Raw genomic sequence first — 20,218 nt, 5'->3', positions numbered from 1 at the left:
AGCATAGGACTTTTTACTCCTTTCTCTATTTTTTCCTGTTTTATTTATTTGGGTTGGCATGTAAGTTTTTATGACAAAAGTTGTTTCTCAGGGGAAAAAAGGAAAGAAGAAAGGATAGAAGGTAGGTGGAAAGAAAAAGAAGGAAGAAAGGAAGGAAAGAAGACCTCTTTTCTATATACAGATAGTACATGTTAAAAGCAGGTGACTGGTAGATGCAATAATGTATCCAATTTTAGGAAGGAAAAGCTCATTATATAATGGAATGAATGGTAGTGATAAGGAAAGTTCTATGGATATGCAAAGTTGAGTTCAACTTTGAAATCTGTTTCATATTCAAATAAGTGATAAGAAGGGGGAGCGATTTAATGGTTGGGAGAATGAATTTAGACAGATGAAGATAAGAATAATCCTCAAATATGTCCATTCTTAAAAATTTTGAATGCTCCTCTGATGGTGACTAGCATTTGTCCCTGTGCTTCATTCCACAAAGCCAAGGGGGTTTTAGTAAAGTTCTCTATTGGCCACCAATCTTTTCCCCTGCTGATAAATGTGTTAACTTTCTACACTACTGCTGAAACCCACTTGGACAAATTGAAAACAATTCTGTTTTCGTCAACATTGAATTACAGATATAAAATATTGTATGGGAATTATAATTTGATAAATGTGAACATTCTGGGTCCCATATTGAGTCCAGATGGTTACAGTGTCTTTAATACATGCATCCGTTTGGCACTGGCACATTTGTGTATCACAGTCTCTTTCTCATTTATGTTTAATGATGGATAGATTCCAAATAATACAAGATGTTCCTCAACATGTTAAACTTCTGGTGAGTAAGTGAGCAGACAGTGAGTTCTCTTTTTGCCAGTATACCTCATACTCTCAACATAACTGTTCAAAGAAGATCTGAACTTCAGACTGATTAACAGATATTTTCCAATCCCAGGCAAAGAACAGAATAAAATGAACAATTTCTTCCCTCCAAAAGAAGAAAGTATACTTAATAAGCACAAAGTAAAGATTGCAGTTCATCTAAAATTCCAGACTATTTTCTTCAGTCTACAGTCAAATGTGGAATTCAAGGCAACTTCCAGTGAGGTGTAGATTTTGGGGGCACTGGATGTTTTCAAAGATGTCTACGGCTAAATTAGGGAACTAGGTAGATATTGCCTTCAACGTGATTCGAATTTACTTATTACTTTATCTATTACCTCTACTATAAATGCACCACTCACCAATCAGTTTTTCCCATCTTCAATTTCCTTCTCTTTAAAGCCAGCAAGTGTTTGCAATTTATTTTCCTTGAATACTTCTCAGCTTTTTCAACCTACTCTAAAATTTGATAGTTTCCCATTTCCCATAAAGTTACAAAATTAAGTTATTTAGCCTGGCCAGAAAGGTTACCTGCATTCATTGTCCATTCTAGCTTTGCAACGTTATCTCTTTTAAAAAAATTTTTTCTTCCATTAATCCACTTGGTATTTCATCCAAATTAAACTATTTTCTCCCTCATATTTCAACAGACCTGATGACAAGCCTTACTTTGGATGGTTACATCTTGGGATGCCTGGGATTGGTACCCCAGTACAACTTAATCCTCTGAATTTTTTCAGCATTATGGTATGACTTCCACTCACTAGCTACCATGTTGATAAGAGGATTAGAAATCATATCTCTAAGGCAAGATATACTCACATCCTGATACAGTTTATGTAGACTTTGCACCTGGCTGTACCAGACCAACCTACCCATGTAGAGTCAGAGTGAATGACTATGTACCTCTCATAATAGTAGAAAATAAACAGAACAGTATAAAGTTCTTCCACCTGAGAGTGGCAAAAGGTGTTTTCAGAACCAAACTCTTTGATCCCCAGCTTCATTACTTCTAGCTAAATAGAATAGACTTTTCCACAGGCAACATTCATTCTCCAAAATTTCCTGAGTAATAGAACACTGATCAATGTGCCCAGATAAAAGACTACAGTCCTCAGCCTCCTTTGTAGGTTATAGGACTGAATTTTGGCCACAGAGAAAAAGCAGAAGTGTTGCGTATGCACTCTGGAAGACTCTTAAAAGGCAGTGACAAGTTTATTCCCTTTCTATTTTAATTAGGCATATGTTAGACCTTTTGAAATGGTCCCATAATTCTTGGGTGTCCTTTTCTTTTTCTTTTCTTCTCTTTTCTTTTCTTTTACTTTATTTTTTGGCTGCACCATGTGGCTTGCAGGATCTTAGTTTCCTGACCAGGGATCAAGCCTGGGCCACTGGCAGTGAGAGCGTCAAGTCCTAAGCACTGGACAGCCAGGAAATTCCCTATTCTTTTATTATTATTATTCTATTTTTCTCCTTGGATTTTGCTTTGGGAAGTTTCTGTTGTCCTGTCTTCCAGCTCACTGATCAATACTATGTTAAATAGAAGTGATAAGAGTAGGCATACTTGACTTGTTCCGGATTTTAGATAAAAGGCTTTCAGCTTTTCACTGTTGAGTATGATGTTAGCTGTGGGTTTGTCATAAGTGGCTTTTATTATAATTGTTATGCTATCTCTGTACCAACTTTGATGAGAGTTTTTATCATGAATAGATGTTGAATTTTGTCAAATACTTTTTCTGTGTCTATTGGGATGATCATGTGATTTTTATCCTTCCTTTTGTTAATGTGGTATATCAAATTGATTGGAGAATATTGAACCATCCTTGCATCCCTGGAATAAATCCACCTTGGTCATGAGGTATGATCTTCTTTAAGTATTGTTGAATTTATTTTGCTAATATTTTATTGAGGGTTTTTGTATCCATATTCATCAAAGACCTTGGCCTGTAATTTTCCTTTTTTGTAGTGTCTTTGTCTGGTTTTGGTATCAGGGTAATGGTGATCTCATAGTATGACTTTGGGAATGTTCCTTCCTCTTCAATTTTTAGGAACAGTTTGAGAAGGATAGGTATTAGCTCTTCTTTACTTGTTTAATATGCAGAAATATGTTGCTTTACTATACACTAACAATGAAATAACAGAAAGAGAATGCAAGAAAAAATTCCATTTAAAGATCACATCACAAAGAATAAAATACCTAGGTATAAAGTTAACCATGGAAGTGAAAGACCTATACTCTAAAAACTATAAAATATTGATGAAGGAATTTGAAAAATGATTCAAATAAATGGAAAGATATCTCATGTTCTTGGATTGGAAGAGTTAATGTTAAAATGTACATAGCACCCAAAGCAATCTACAGATTTAATGCAATCCCTATCAAAATACCCATGAAATTTTTTACAGAGCTAGAACAAATAATCCTAAAATTGGTATGGAACCACAAAACTGCAAAAGAAAGCTTGAAAAAAAACCCTGGAAGTATCATCCTCTCTGACCTCAGACTATACTACAAAGCTACAGTAAGCAAAACAGCATGGTAATGGCACAAATATAGATACATAGATCAATGGAACAGAATAGAGAGCCTGGAAATAAACCCACACACTCATAGTCAATTAATCTGTGACAAAGGAGACAAAAATTTACAGTGGAGAAAAGAGTCTCTCCAATAAGTGATGTTGGGAAAACTGGACAGCTACATGTAAAAGAATGATATTAGAACATTCCTCCCACTATATACAAAAAGAAACTCAAAGTGGATTAAAGACCTAAATATAAGACCTGAAACCATAAAACTCCTAGAAGAGAAGATAGCAGAACACTCTTTGATATAAATTGAAGCAATATATTTTTTAATCTGTCTCCTAAGGCAAAAGAAACAAAAGCAAAAATAAACAAATAGGACCTAATTAAACTTTAAAGTTTTTTCACAGCAAAGGAAAACATCAACAAAATGAAAAGACAACCTATTGAATGGGAGAAGATATTTGAAAATGATATGACAGATAAGGGGTTAATATCCAAAATACATAAATATCTTTTACAAGTAAATGTCAAAAAAAAAAAAAAAATTAAAAAATGGGCAGAGACTCTGGAAGGGCCCTGCACTGGGAGGCAAAGGAAAGGAGTTGCTGATTATTGGAGGTTCTTTTGGTCTTTGTGAGTTTTCACAAATCCATTATGATGCTGTGAAGATTAAAATTGATCCTGAGTTAGAAAAAAAGCTGAAAATGAATAAAGTGTCATTGGAATCAGAGTATGAGAAAATAAAGGACTCCACTTTTGATGAGTGGAAGAATATTCAAGGACCCAGGCCTTGGGAAGATCCTGACCTTCTCCAAGGAAGAAACCCAGAAATTCTTAAGACTAAGACTACTTGCCTATGCTGATTCTTTTTTTTTTCTTTTTAAATAGAAGTGTTATCAACTGGAGTTCCCACTATATACTCCTATCCAGTGGAAAGAAAGTTCCAGACCTGCAGAAGCCTGGATGAGAGTAATTTGATGACAAGTACTCTTGATAAAAAGTCAAGTACAGGTTTTCATACATCCTAAATCATTTATTTGCAAATGAAGGTAACAATGTTGACCACATATACTTTATACTGCTCAATAAAAATGTGAATACTGCTAAAAAAAGAATAATAATAAGGGCAGATAACCTGAATAGACATTTTTCCAAAGAAGACATATAGATGGCCAACAGACACATGAAAAGATGCTCAACATAGCTAATCATCAGAGAAATGCAAGTCAAACTCAGCATGAGATATCACCTCACACCTGTCAGAATGGGTATCATCCAAAATCTACAAATAACAAATGTTGGCAAGGGTGTGGAGAGAAGGGAACTCTTGTACACTGTTGGTGGGAATGTAAATTTGTGTAAACAACATGGAAAACAGTATGGTGTTTCCTCATAAAAGCTAAAAATAAAGCTACCATATTGTCTAAAAACCCACCTCCTGTGTATATATCCAAAGAAAATGAAAACACTAATTTGAAAAGGTACATGCATCCCAATGCTCATTGGTTTTAGTACGCTTCACCTCACCTCTTTCTGACACCAAGTTAAATGACATAATCTCGGGGGTAAATGCAGTAAAATGAACACAGACTTCTCAGACAGAAAAAGGCAAATACTAAATATGGAATATTATCACTTATATTTGGTATCTAAAAAATAAAACAAACAAATGTATATAACAAAACATAAACAGATTCACAGATGTAAAGAACAAACTAGTGGCTACCAGTAAGGAGCAGGAAAAGGGAAGGAGAAAGATAGGGGGAGGGAATTAAAAGATACAGGACAGGGAAATATAGCCATTATTTTGTAATAACTTTAAATGGTGTATAATCTATAAAAATATTGAATCACTATGTTGTACACTTGAAACTAATATAATATTGTAAATCAACTTTACGTCAATAAAAATTTAATCAATTAAAAGTAAATCAATAAATAAATTTCAGCAAAGACCAGCACCTGTAGTTCCCATTAAAAAACATATTGCCTAGTTCTGCCGCTCGAAATATCCGATTCAGTACGTCTGAGGTAGGAACTCATAATTTGCATTTCTCACAAATTCTTACGTGATGCTGAGACCCTTTGAGAAGCAATGTCTTAAGTCATCTCTTGTATGTAAGGAGTTTTCTTTTCTCCCTTGCATCTAGAACAGTACTATTGAAAAAAACCCCACAAATCATTTTATATGTGGCTTAATTCTCTCATAAACTTCAGTTGAGAAAGTTTGCCAGAAAATGTCACAGTATTTTTGAAAAATACCTCTTACCTCTTCCTATGAGCTGTGTGGAAACAATGTGAGAACTTTATTAATGAGAAACTCTTAGCATCTGTGAGATTGCATTGAAAATCCCCATGCACTGAAAATAAGTATTTAAATTTAATCTTGTCTAGTTATACTTTATGGAAATGACCTATGATGAGAGTACCCTACACTAGTTTGAAGGAAAGTGTCCATTAATTAAATATCTAGCTGAATAAATTATTGAAAAGATTTATATACTATGGGGTCACTGGTTTTCAGAATGTGTTACCACACCCTTCTTCTCTGACCTGTTTTATGTCTATAAGTACTTATGGAAGCTTAACCCTGAAAACTGAATCTGAAATTCTTTCTGCTTTGAACCCCTTATTCCCAAATGCAGTAACAGTGAGGGAGTGTAGTTTTGAGAACAGCAAAATATTTCTCTACATGTGTTTAATAAAGAATGAGACTATCTCCAGTCTCTCAGGCATCTTAAGATTTATGGTATAGAACTTGCACACACTATAATATTCCCTCCCTTTTCCTAGGGTTTCTTGTCCTCTCTTCTTTTAGTGCATCCTTTCTTGCTTGAGAAAATTAAATCTGAATTTTAAATTTTCTTCCTTCCTTTTTTCTTTATCATTCAACTTAGCATGATTATTATTATTATTTTTTTGCTTTCACCAATTATGTTCATGATGGGTTATCTTTGTTTATTTTCGAATTCATTTGCCTTATTTCAGTTTTCTTTTCTGTGTTGCTGCCTTTATTTCATGTTCAGAATTGTTTGTCAGCCTTTTGGTTTTTCCTGCCTTTTATTTTCCCTTTGTTGATTCTCTGGCACTCTTATTTTGCTGCTAGAGTCAAATTGGATGTGAAACCAGTGTCTCATGTGGATTTACTCTGTTCTGCACAACATTTTTCCTTTATATTTTTGTTTGTTACAAATTGTCATGGTTTATAAACCCTTCCAGGCTTTTCAAAGGGTTTTGTATTACTAAACATGAAAAATAAAAGGATGTAGCAGTTTCAAAGGGACAAATTCCCTTTTAGAAGTCACAGAGGATGCTAAAGTAAAGCAGTAGAATGGCGATTGAATATATTTTCCAACATCATGAGGTAATACGGTTGCTCTTATAATGTCACCAAAGTTAATGAGGCAATTTCCTGTGGAGTGACAGGATGGCTCAGAGCAAACCTCATGGCACATTCTGAACAGAAAAACGAAGGCCTCTTTGCTCACCAGAGATTAGTTTCAAAATAATTTAGAAAATAGTGTCTACTTATGAAAAATTGAATCACTGACCCAGGTTTATCCAGGGCCTCAGATACCTGGTAGTAAGGTAGACATATGGTTGGCTGGACATATTCTTTTCTACATACCTTGTTGACCCAAACTTGAAAAAAAGATCCTAAGCAGTCTTTGTCCATCTTAAGATCTTGTTAGATAGTACCTCCAGGTTTTTCAGTGGCCAGCCCTAGCAATCACCGGCTCATTAAGGAGGAGACTTTACTGAAAGTGTAGTGGTTTACGCAGAAAATTTCCAGGACACTGATGACTTAGGGTGAAAAACAAAGCAAAAACTACATCAAAGTTCAAAGGAAGTTAGATTGCTAGAATGCCAGCCAAAACCTTGCCAAAGAAAGACACTGTCATGGCGACTACGGTCACTGGGAACACTGGTTTTGTAAGAGCATAAATTCTTCACTGCTCTACCTTTATTTATTTAATTTTTTTTGAACTTAGAAAATATGCAGTAGGCTGGAATTTTTTATTTGTAAAACAAACAATCACTTTAACAATCATCTATTCGTGTAGTTCTCTGTTCTCCACACTGAGAATCCAAAACAGGTCCTGGGGATAACTTTTGAAAACAACACACCCATGAAAAAAAAAATCTCAGCCAAGAACACACACTTCCTGCCTATCTCTGGTGTCCCAAAGGATGAGGGAAACCTGAACATTTACATAAGACTCTGCTGCCAGGAGCTAACTGCTCCTGTTGGACTCCAGCCCGCCCCTCCCCGCCCGGAGGAGGACACGGTACCCACCAGTCATTAGGCTGCAGTAACTGGGTTAAGAGAGACTGGGGAAGTCTGGGGTCAAGTAATCCACATTTACCCCCCTGCTCACAATCTCTCTGAAACCAGGCAAGGACTCCAGGACCTTTACTTTAGTCTAGAAGTTCCAGGCAGGGTATTTTGCTGGTTGAACCTAGATTATATACTCATGACCTAGAAGTCAGGATGGTTGCAGAAGTATTCACTTTCTCACCTGAGAGTTAGGAACATAAGAATTCTCATGGTGGAAATTCCTTCAATAGAAGGAAACCAAGATGCAGGAGAGCCAATGATGAATATGTTTTATATACATATATCATGTATACATTTTTGAACACTAATCTTGGGGATAAATGCAGTAAAATAAATACTGCAGTAAAACTATTTTACCTGTTTTGGTATTTTATAAAATTGAATCAAAATGTATGTTTTGTAGAATAACATTCTTCTTTTATTCAATATTAGGTTTATAGACTGCATATTGATATGTGTAGCAAATAGGTTTTTTCCTGAGTGATATTGTATTCCATTTTATGAATATTTTACAATGTATATATATTTATTTATTCTATTTAGGATTTTTCCAGTTTTGATTACTACAGACAATGTTTTAAACACTCTTTTCAATTTATCCTGACTTTCTCCAGAGTATTTGCCCAGGGGTGGAATTTCTGGGTTTTAGAGGAATATTTACATATTTATATTTGATAAGTAATGAAAAATTGTTTTCCAAAATGTTTATACCAATTTGTACTTCCACCAGCAATTCGTGAGAGTTCCCATTGCCCCTGCATTTGTTCGTTATTGCTACAGTGATGCTGGCAAGCCACCGCAAACGCAGTGGCTGAGCATAGCGATCATTTATTCTCAGTATTATAATCTGTGGGTTGTCTCTGCTTCACACTGTAGTTGTGTGGGTCTAAGTCTGCACCATGTGCCCCTCATTCCAACTTCCTATGGTGATGGCAGATGCATGAGAGAGCAAGGCAATAGCACGCACGCTTTCAAAGCTTCTGCTAACATTGCTTTTACTAACACCCCACTGGCCAAAGCAAGCCCACAGGCTAATCAAAAGTCAGAAGTGGGGAAATATACTCCACCTTTGGTGGGAAATACTGCTTGGTTACATGGCAAAGATGTGGACATAGTGGGGAGTGAAGAGTTGGGACCAGTAATTTATCATATCTCTGCATTCTCATCAACATTTGGTATTTTCAATCTTCTTTAAATGGTATGTAAAGGTATTTCATTGTCACTGTAATATGTATTTACCTGATCATTAATGAGGCTGGACATATTTTTATACCTTCGTTGGCCTTTTATGTGTTCCCTTTTGTGAAGTGCCTGATCAAGTTTTCTGCCCCATTTTTTTTAAAAAGGATCCTTTGTCTTTTCTTAAGAGTCATTTTGTATTTTGATATTTGTCTTCCCCCCCACATATATTCTTATCAAGTTTTTTAACTTCCTTTATAATGATTTTTACCAAAAGTTCTTACTTGTAACATAATCAGATATATCCTTTGATATATGGTTAACGCCTTTTTTTCTCCTGCTTAAGAAGTCCTTTTTCAGAGTGAGGTTATGAAAATATTCTCCTACATTATATTATCTTTGAAAATCTTTATAGCTCTGTCTCACAAATTTAGTTACTCAATGTATCTTGATATGACAGGTCTTTCCACTTGATCTTCTTTAAGTGTGTCTTGGGCTATTCTTGTCCTTTTGTACTTGAAATAAATTTTAAATCAGCATTCCAAGGTGTACAAAATACTGGTATATTTATTTTAATGTATAGTACATTGAAGTTACACATTGAAGTTACATATTGAATTAAGACAATTTTTTCCAATAATAAATTTAATGAATTTTTCAATTCATAAAACATATTTTGATCTTTGGAATTTTTCTAGTTTTGTAATTTTCTCAATAAAGGCCTTATATTTTTAAGTTAAGTTTATTCCTGGATACTTGATGTTTTTGCAGCAATGGTAAGGGTGTCATTATAAACATTTTATTTTCTAGCCATTTATTTTCTAACCATTGAGTGATGGAATGTAACATTCATTTGTGAGATTCTTTATTTTTTGCCCAGAAATACTTTTGAGTTCATTCACTAATTCCAATAATATTATCTATTAATTACTTTGGGAATTTCTATGTATGAATTAATATCATCTGTGAATATTGAAAGTCTTATTTCTTCCTTTCAGATTCTTATAACATTATTTTAATTGCTTGCATTTAATGTATTGGCTATGTCCTAAAGTAAAATGTTGAAAAAGCAGACACTTGGGCTTTAAATTGGTTATGAAAAAGAATGGTTTGCACATTTTACCATTAAATATTGTTTGCTCTAAATTTTGAGGATATTTTTATTACTTTTTGAAAAAAATCTCTCAGATTTCCACTTTAAAGAAAAAAACATGAATGGTTACTTAGTTTTTAAATGTTTTTATGGCATCTATCTATTCAAAGGAATATTTCATTTTTTTACTCCTTAGTCTTTAATGTTGTTAAACTTTAATTTTCTAATGTTAAATTAACTTTGCCCTCATCAGATAATCTAAAGTTAATTATGATGAATTATCCTTATATGCATTGCTGGAACTGTTTATTAACATGCTATTTAGGGTTATTGCATCATTATTTATTATTAAGATAGGCCTTAAAGTTTCCTTTCTTTGATGTCTTTTTCAGGTTTTGATATCAAGTTAACCTAAAATGAGTTGAAAAGGTCTCTTAATGTTTTATTTTTTTAATTGTTTTTGTAATATTGGAAATAAATATTCCTTGCAAGTTTGGAAAAACTTAGTGGTGAATTCTTCTCAGCCATAAATTATTTCATGGGAATATTTGTGTCTATTGATTTAATTTTTGATAAATATATAAATTTTAGGGTTTTAAAATTTCAATTGTTTTTGTATATTTCATTTAAATATTCAAAATGTTTCTATAATTTTCTATTTTTAAAACACTTTTAATGTTTGAAATATCTGAGTTATTTTTTCCTTTTCATCCCTGTACTAAATACTGTGCCAACTCTTTTTTCTCCATTATTTACTTTGCACTCTTAATTTTTTTCTTTCTATAATAGCTTTTTTCCAGCTTCTTGAATGAATGTTTAGTTTATTACTTTACTTTTATAATTACCTAGTATAAGCTTTATGACTATGTATTTCTCTTAAATTCTGCCTTATTTCTAGGCCTTAAGTTTTCACATGTGATATTTTTATCATTTAGTTCAAAATACTTCCTAACATTCATTGTGATTTTTTTCTCAAACTAATGCATAATTTAGAAGTGTTCATTAATTTTCAGAAACATAGAAGATTTTATTGATTTTGATTTTGATTTTTTTAAAAGTTTTATTGGAGTATAGTTGATTTACAAGAAGATTTTAAATTATCTTTTGATAATTGATTTCTGCTTTACTGCATCATGGTTAGAGAGCATGGCTTAGATATTTGAAAAAAAATTTTGAAACCCACTACACATTTCAATAAGTATAAGGTGATAATATTACTTATTTTCTGATATGTTACACTTTTGAGTGTGAAAAAGAGATGCTAACCAGCTAACCCTCAGGAAAACAGTTTGAGCAAATCAGGCTGTATGGTTATCCCAACCATGTAATACATCTTCAAAATTTTCCATGGGCACTGGAAAATTATGTGTTTTCTATAGTTGTTTTGTGAAGTGTCCTATATATAAACTAGTAAATTGCAGGAAAAAAAGAGGTTATGAGGAAGCAAAGATGTAATAAAATCACAGATCTACACCCTGTTTAGAATTTTTCATGTGTCATTTGCCAATTTAAAAAGGAATTATAAGAATATTCCCACCACCACACATAAAACAACTCATAAACACACACACAAGCACAATATTTTTTATAATTTCACACCCAGAGTTTTCAATGAAACTTTTAGAAAAATGTTTACTGCTTTCTCACTGTAGTTAATAAAGATTCCGTTATATGTGTACCTAAGCAGCAATATCCTAAAATGAGCAATACTCTCAATTTGCCTCTCTAGTTAACACTCTTAGATAATATTAATTTACTCTCTACCCTTTTCTACCCTTCTCTGTGACTATGGATCACATCAGTTCAAACTGCTTTTCTCTCCGGTTTTTGGATGGCTTCAGCTTTTGGAGAGCAGAGGTGGGAAGAAGTCAAGGTCTGATTACTTATTGCCCTGGTTTGCTTTACTGGTTCTCAAGAAGTCAATGGTCAGTTCCCTATACCAAAGGCCACAACTCTCTTCTACAGCTACAGATCTCTGTTTGTCTTCCCTTCCACTTGCTTCTTCAGGCCTAGGGGCAAGAATGGCTTTCCCATTCTTACTTAATCCTGGGTGTTTCATCCTTCCTTTTTGAAACTCCATTCACATTTTTTTATATTTCTTTTATTAAACACTTTTTATTAACCTGATAATTACCTGTCACAACCCTGACTAATATATTTTTTTCAAATATATGTAAAATCAATTTGTAATTATAATTCATAGTTCAAAAATACTCAATCATGTAATACCTGCAAAAATCTAGGGTATCACTAATTATATATAATACATAGTCATACTTTAGGGAACACTGTCCTGTACACTACTTAAATTTACTCAGCTTTCCTAAATATAACTAAGGTTTGGTTTCTAAAGAGAATGTGGAGGAGACCTCCCCAATAGTAATAGTATTAATTCCAGGAAAGTAAATTTTATATAATGCAAATAATAGATGCAATCTAATGAGAGCTATTATTAGGGACAATAATATATTACTTCTATGTAGTAATGTCCAGTAGAACTAAGGTAGATTATAAAGCTACTAAAATGCTCACCTAAGAGACTAGATATCAAATTTTACCTACAGCAAATATTTGGTACATTAAGTTTTCAACAAATATCACTAACTGCTTTCAAATTTATTATTTTTTATCATGTTTGTTTCTCTGTTTGCTTTGAAAAAAAAGTGTTGTTTTCTCTGCCTCTTGGATAATACTACTAATATCCTTAAAAATTGTTGTAGAAATTTTGTACTGTTTTTCAACATACTATAAGTAAAGCTTGTTATATCTGGACAATTTCATGAGAAAAACTGTCAATTACAGATCAATTCCCCATCCCCCTTTGCCCAAAGGTGAGACTTTAATAGATCCAAGTGAAAAGGAGTTAATCATAGAAAAATGAGAAAAGAGAAAGTAAGAAAATTCTGTATATGTCATCCTCAGCATCCTTAATTGAGACAAAGTCACATTTGAAGAATCTTGGAATGTGAGCATTTGAATTTTCAGGTAGAGGATTTCAACTTTCTTATCACCTCTGTTTATACCAGGAGCCAAGAGTTTGGAATGATTCCGAACTTGAGAAGAATTAGGTGCCAGAATGATGAGAGTGAACAGCTAGATATTTTTCATAATGTGCCTTGTATAAACACTTATTCTGCCTTCCATGGTATAAGCTCTTTAGGAAAGCCTTCTTATAAAAAGACTGAACTGCCAATTTCTTAGCAAGCTGAAATCCTAGAAATATCATCATTGATGAATCACTTCTTACTGAGGAGCCAATTTATAACAGAAATGGACAGGCAAGCTGCTAACAGTAGGGTAGAGGCTTCTGAGGGGTATGAGGACAGAAGAAAAGAAGAACAGCATGTTTTCACGTTAATTTGGTCCATAACCTTGGCACTAAAGTGATAATGGAAATCACGTTAAGGTGTGACCGAAGGTCTCCAACCAAGCTAGTGAGGATGTTACATAATGCATCAGTTATAAAACCTCTTTCAACTACATATATATATTGAGTGTCTGATACCTCATAGCACTTAACATACTGTTATTGTGGAGTAATAGAACAAGCATGGATTTTGAAGTTAGATGTGTGGAAGTTAGCGAGTACAATAGGTGAGCCATTTAACCTTTCTTGCCTTTGGTGTTCTCATCTGTAAAATGAGGGTATTTGAGCTCCATAAAATCTATGGCTCTACATATGTTTAATGATCAGACTCTAAGTATGGTAGATATGGTATAATGGCAAGAGAAGTGGATTTATTTCAAGAGAAAACGGTTCTGGTTTTGAGGTGTAGAACTACCTAAATCTTTACTTCTTACCTTGTGATCTTGAACTTGAAGCTTAAATGTTATGAGACTGCAACTTCTTTTCTTCAAAAAGGGCGTAATAAGTCTTGCTGAAGGTTTTTTTTTAACTAAAAAATGGAAGAAAGCATAGCGATACAGTTTCCAAACACTATATAAATGTAACAAATGGACAAATATATTGGTCATGGATACTGGGTCTCAAATTAAAATTTGGTTGCCTAAATCTAGACCCTTTTTTGAAAAAATATATACCCCTTGTTCCAGGCAGTAAAGAACAGACACAACTTCTTCTTGGTCTCTCTTTCCTTGTCAGGGATACTGCTGTGTGTTAAGCCTTTGGTGTAACAAGACGGTGGATCCTTTGTCATCCCAAGACCCTGACTGACTAACAAAGCAAAGTCCCCAGCAACCTGAATTAGAGAGGTAGAGTTAGTGAGAAATAAATCTTTGCTATTATGCCACAGAGATTTAGAAGTTAATTTGGCTTTGTAGCATAACTAAACTTTCCTGAGCAAATAGAGGCATTAATACTAGAAAAAAATCTTTGTTGAGTATTATAGGACAGAGAGAATTCACTGTCAAAGTAACCTAACCAAGTATGAATATTAAGCATGCTTGAACTTCAAAAAACACATCACTTAAAGTAGACCAGTCCCCAGAGGGGCATGTTTAGTATTGGAGATCACCAGAAATTGAACCAAGTCCATGTCAATAACCAAGGAAGTACAAACTCAGAAAAGTTTCTATTAAATGGAAATTGTGTTTCTGGAGTGTCCCTTTGTGTCCCCTTTTCTCCAGAAGCTCATTATTCTGGAAAAAAAAAACAAAACAAAAACAACTTTTCATCTTGAGAACAGAAAATGTCTTATTCTGGCTCCATTCATATAGACAGGGATTCAAGGCAGTCCTCTATCTGAAGTTGAACAGTAGAATTTAGATATTTATATGTACATATTTATAACGATATAATATAAACATACACATATAATTTGTGTACCTGCTTATGTTAGTCTCAATAACTAAAATATTCCACCATAGCTGGGATTTTATCTCTTGTGTGGCTCATAGTATGAACTCACTAGGTATTTGCTTTATTTATGCATGAGTGAATAATTGAATGAAAGCAGTAGGTGTGAGAATGAATGGATGAAAGTATAAAGATTGGATACTATATATTTGGGGCAGGAGGCTGTAGCTTGGTGCCATGTAGATGCTAATCATTTATGTTAGAAACAATGGGAACTGGATTTAGGGCAGTAAAATGTATGCTAGGCCACATTCTCACTGGTAGACACTGGCCTCTCAATACCTTTCCTGCTTTAGTCATAATTATCTCAGGAACTGATAGGGTTGATGAATTATTTTTACTCTCTACAATTTAGTAAACTAGTTTTTGACCCTGACATTATCCTTCTCAGCTGTCTGCATTTGTTCCTTTTCCTATACACATTCTTCCGTATTCTGCTTGGTTGTAATACCTCACCATCACCCCCCACTTCATGTGCCTTTATCTGGTTAATTTCTATTCGTCTTCTAGCTTCAGAAAGCTTTATTTTCATTCTCCCCAAACTGAATAGTTGATTTCTCTATGTATTTCATAGTAATCATACTTTTCTATCATTTAAGATCAGCTTCTCTTTAATCTCTAATAATCTGGAAGCTTCTATGTCTAGCTCGTGCTACATAATAATTATTCAAGAAAGATATAGTGATTAGATAAATAAATCAATAAGATTAAATCCCCTAATACTTGAAATTCAGGGACTGTCAACTTAGTTTTATTTAGTAGTTTCACTAACCCAACTGCATTTCCAATGCAGAAAATGGAGGTTCTATAATACCCCTAAAGTAAGGAACTATATCTCTACTTTTGCCCTGCAAGTGAATATACGGATAGACTATTTATGCCTTTTAAATAGTTTCTTTAGAACTTATATAAAATGTGAGATTCTTAGGATCACACACATATCTTTTGTGAAATTATGTAGATTAAAAATGATTTTTTCCAGGTGTTCATACTACTCTGCAGTTTGTAAGGCTAACCAGCAGGAAGCCACAAGAAAGAGAGAGGTGGGAGAGTTGAAAGAGAATATCAAATCGATGTTGGTGTGGTATGAATAATGGTAGCATGTCTGTGTGAAATCTATACACAGAGGTCAAACTTTCCTGGACCACATAATGAAAGGTGACAGAATCACATCCCTGATCTTAGGTAACAATAATGTAATAACTTAATAAATACACATATGTTTACAATATAAAGTAGTCACAAGAGCATGTTCAAATCATCGGCATTGTGCCAATTAATACTAAAAATTATAGCAAAAGAAAAGTAAGGAAAATTATAAGAAATGGAAATTATCCAAATAGAATTTCTTAAGATCTGTCTTTCCATCTTTCTGAGAAGTTTCTAAAGAAATGGCTTTCGAAAACTCTACTTAAAACATTGTAATCAACAGGTAAGGATAGAATGAATATGCAACGTCTGTCAAAGAGTAGGTGTATCACATATGAACAGACACAATCAATTCTAAACCACTGCTCTGTAAGGAGATCCACTTTTCTTACCTGCCCAAAGAATCTTAAATATAATTAAGGATGTAGTAGATTTAAAAAAATGTTAAGTATACTATATGAGTTTGAATCCTGACTTAGACAAGCTAAATACCTTCTTTATGTCCCAATTTCCTCATTTGTAAAAAGAGGGAAATTAAGAGCAGTTACCTCCTAAGTTTTTTTGTAGAGATAAAGTAAGTTAGTGCCTGTCCATATTATAGATTGAGTGAGTGCCAATTATCAAGTGTTACTTCAACTGTTAGTACAGAACTATCATTATGGAGACCTGTGTTCAACAATACTCAGAGAAGTTGTGTTCTATTTATTGCTAGTGCACGAGCTCATTTAGGACTCTGACCTTTGAGAGGTTTGCTCTCTTCTTTTTTATATTCTCCATGATGTTATTCTGAAGATAATAGTTAACATTTGTTTTGTAGTTACCATATGTCAGGCACTTAATGTATTAATGCCTTTAATTATGAAAAATAAATAAATACATAAATAAATATATAACTAAAACAGGACAGGAATACCCATACCATCCTCATTTTAAGTTTATGGAAACTGAAATATAGAAAGGTGAATGACTTGCTCCAAGACAAACAATTAATAAGGTCAGAGACAGGATTTGAACTCATACACCCAAAATCCACGTTCTTAATCCTCACATACATTTTCTTGCCTCCAGTGAAGATCTCCTCTCTCTGCCTCAGCCTTTCTCCTCCTCCTCTGCCTCTCCCTCCTCCTCCTCCTTCTTCTTCTTCTCTCTCTCTCTCCCCCGCTTATTTTTTATCCCTAGTGTTCTCTCTGTTTAAAAAATCAGTGTACATTAACTTAAAACTTGTCAGAAAAAAAAAAAAAAAAACACTTCTCAAATGATGAAACCAGAAAAACTATTCTACTTTGTACAAAAATACTTAACTATAACATTCATTTATTCATAAATATTAATTTTGTTTCTACTATGAACCAGGCTATGTTCTATGTGATAGAGATAAAATGGTGAAGGATAGATGCGAGCCTTTATTCTAGTACTTTAAACAAAAATATTGACTAAAACTGATTCTGAATCAGATGGTGATAACTGCTGTGGGAAAAGGTCAAGGAGAAAAGTGTTGGGAATGTGTGTGTGACAGAGAGAGGGGGAGAGAGAGAGAGAGGAGGTGATCTTCATTTTTAAACATATGGACCAGGGAAAGCCTCACCACGATGATGACATGTGAGCAAAGAACTGAAGAGAAAGCACCCAGAAACCAAGGGGAAGAGAATTCCAGGAAGGGGGCAGACAGTTAGTACAAAGCCTCTGAACAGGTGTGTATTTCTGATGTTTTGGAAGAAGTGTAAGGTGGCCACGTGTCTGGGGTAGAGTGGGAAGGGAATAGGGCACGAGGGTAGTGCCATACAGAGCCCGAGTTTTGCAGGCCGTTTTAGGGACTTTGGGTCTCACTTGTAATCAGACAGCCTTTGAATGATTGCTAATATTAGTAACACAAACTGATTCAATTTGTATCTGTATCACTTCCCAATGCTGGGTGGGGAAGAGACTGTAGAAGGTCAAGGGCAGAAGCAGAGGTGCTAGTGGACTAGGGCGAAGTTCCTGAGAAGACGTAATGGTGCCTTAGATCATGAACAGGGTGACAAATCAGACTCTGAATATGTGATCGAGGTGAGTCTGAGAGTGACTGTGACATTATCAACCCTCCCCCCCCCAATTATTGTAGCTGCTGCAGTTGTGCAGTTTAGTTCTGGGGGCAATAAAATCATGTAGCAGAGTATGGGTCACGTGGTGAGCAGTTTCCCAATGATAGCTGAAATTTAAACCTGATTTTTGAGTAGTTGTACAGCCATGATTATCAATGAACTATTCTTTTTATTAAATGGGCACCATCTGAAAGGGTAGTATTCCACCAAGAAAAGGTAGGATCTAAGGAATGGGGCATAAGAAGGATTGTAGATTGAGGTGGCAAGGGAGCATCATATGGTAGTAAGTGGAAATAAAGGAAATGGTAGTGGTGTCCAGACTTTGGGCCTCCTCAAAGTATATATATACTTTACATATATATATATATATATATATATACACACACACACATCTATGACATCAAAATGTCCACAGGAGTTCCAGAATTAGGAATGGCAGAGGGATCTATACAGAAGTATTAGGCGTATTAGCTGTAGAACAAGATAAGAACACGAATAACTGGTGATTCTTTACCCAGACAGATCAAGGTTTTGCAGACTGGAAGCTGGTACAATTCTTCGTATACTCCTTTAGAAAGAGAATAAAGAATTATACATACAAAGTGAGGTTCAGAGTCTTGCAAATGGCCTGTGCAAGTGAGATTAAGCTTTACTAGAGCCATGGTAAATCCACTACTAATTATAGAATTTTCATATGGAATACATTTTAATTGCATTTATTCCTAATAAACCTCACTAAACATCAACTTATAAAAATAATAAAAATAGGAATTTCTTTAATTAAAAAAATTGTAAACTGTAAAGTATATATTCCCAATTGTTCTCAGGCTGCCCCCTTAAGCCTTTCCTGATACAAATAGTTTTTTTTTTTTTTTTAAAACTATATTCTGAAAAAAATAGCACACAGTTTGGGTTACTTACAATTTCTATCATGGTTTTAAAGTAAATGTTGCAATAGTTGTCCTAAATACCTATTAAAAAATCAAAGCACATTCAACTCTGGACAGTTGTTTAGAAAATGAAATATAGATCAGAAGTGGTCTGAAAATTGGAAAAGAAGTTAAGATTTAATTTTTTAAGAAACGATGGGGAAACCAATATTACCTGATAAAGGAGAAGACAGGAGCAGGCTATTTGTACTTGACTATGCCCCATATGCCATCCTTTATCTTGTGTGCAGGAAACCCCTGGATGAGAAAAGATGTACTTCCTTGCAATTAAAACCCCCTCATTCCCATAAATTCTTGTCACTGCCATTGTCTAATCTGCACATTTTGTGGCTGAATTAAAGGAATAGGAAATATATCTTCCTCAAAATCAATTTTTATTTTCCCCCAAGTGTTCAACTTTCCAATTTTCAGAGTCCCGTTATTTCTCTAAATTCTTGTTTTCCACATATCCAAGTCTTTTCCCCTTCTTTTTGGATTTTAACAAGGAATTAAATGAACATTTTAGTGATTATTAGGGAACAGGTTTAGCATTCCTTAAGAGGTCATCCTAAGTTAGCCTTCAGTGGGAAATAAGGGAAAATCAAAACTCTCCTTTGCCCCCTTTAGCTCTACCCTCCAAGGGGACTATACATCTGGACTAGAGCAGCATTCTCTGCTGTTACTACACACAGATTCCCTGAGATTACTTGTCATGGTGTGGTGTACCTACTGTGCCTTAGTGCTCAGGTAAATATACTCAGCTTTGAGTTTAGGAGAAGTAAAGAAAATACATCAAGTGTCATAGTTTAGTTGTTAACCATGTGGATTAATCTAACTTGGGTAAATTACTCTCCCAACATATTCAACAAAAATCTCTGGGTCTTGCAGTGAAGCTTGGGGCTAAACATCTAGGTAGTAATTACATGTCACTTTACCAGGTACTGCTTTGAAAAAATGTAGGAAGGATCAATTATCATATTAACATCTATTCTTAAGTGTATTTGAGTATTGTCTCCAAGAGTCTAAAAGTTACCTAACTTTACTTTGCTTCTAAATAGAGGTTATTAATTTGAAACCTAATCATAAAAATGTAACTTTTAATTTAATTGAGCAATAGTGGAAGATATTTGCCAGAAACCATCATCTGGTACCAAGCTAACAACAAGGGCAGGTGTGCTATCTACTCTCCCTGTGTCCTGGAAAAGGAAAATAAAATGGGATTTAGTA

General features: G+C 34.2%; 1 protein-coding gene across 1 annotated transcript; it reads left to right on the top strand.

Annotated features, from left to right (window-relative positions):
• Window positions 1-3,929: 3,929 nt before the first annotated feature.
• Window positions 3,930-4,511, top strand: LOC118895328 (cytochrome c oxidase assembly protein COX16 homolog, mitochondrial-like). The gene has a single exon (XM_036852254.1). The coding sequence runs from the start codon at window positions 3,930-3,932 to the stop codon at window positions 4,266-4,268; it is 339 nt and encodes a 112-aa protein (XP_036708149.1). The 3' UTR covers window positions 4,269-4,511.
• The last annotated feature ends 15,707 nt before the right edge of the window (window positions 4,512-20,218 follow it).

This window comes from Balaenoptera musculus, chromosome 5, assembly GCF_009873245.2.
Source record: "Balaenoptera musculus isolate JJ_BM4_2016_0621 chromosome 5, mBalMus1.pri.v3, whole genome shotgun sequence".
NCBI lineage: Eukaryota > Metazoa > Chordata > Mammalia > Artiodactyla > Balaenopteridae > Balaenoptera > Balaenoptera musculus.
This window is presented reverse-complemented; position numbering and strand designations above follow the sequence as displayed.

What these genes read in the sequence shown, in the direction of transcription:
- LOC118895328 (XM_036852254.1), top strand. Translation starts at nt 3,930, where the DNA reads ATGTCAAAAAAAAAAAAAAAATTAAAAAATGGGCAGAGACTCTGGAAG.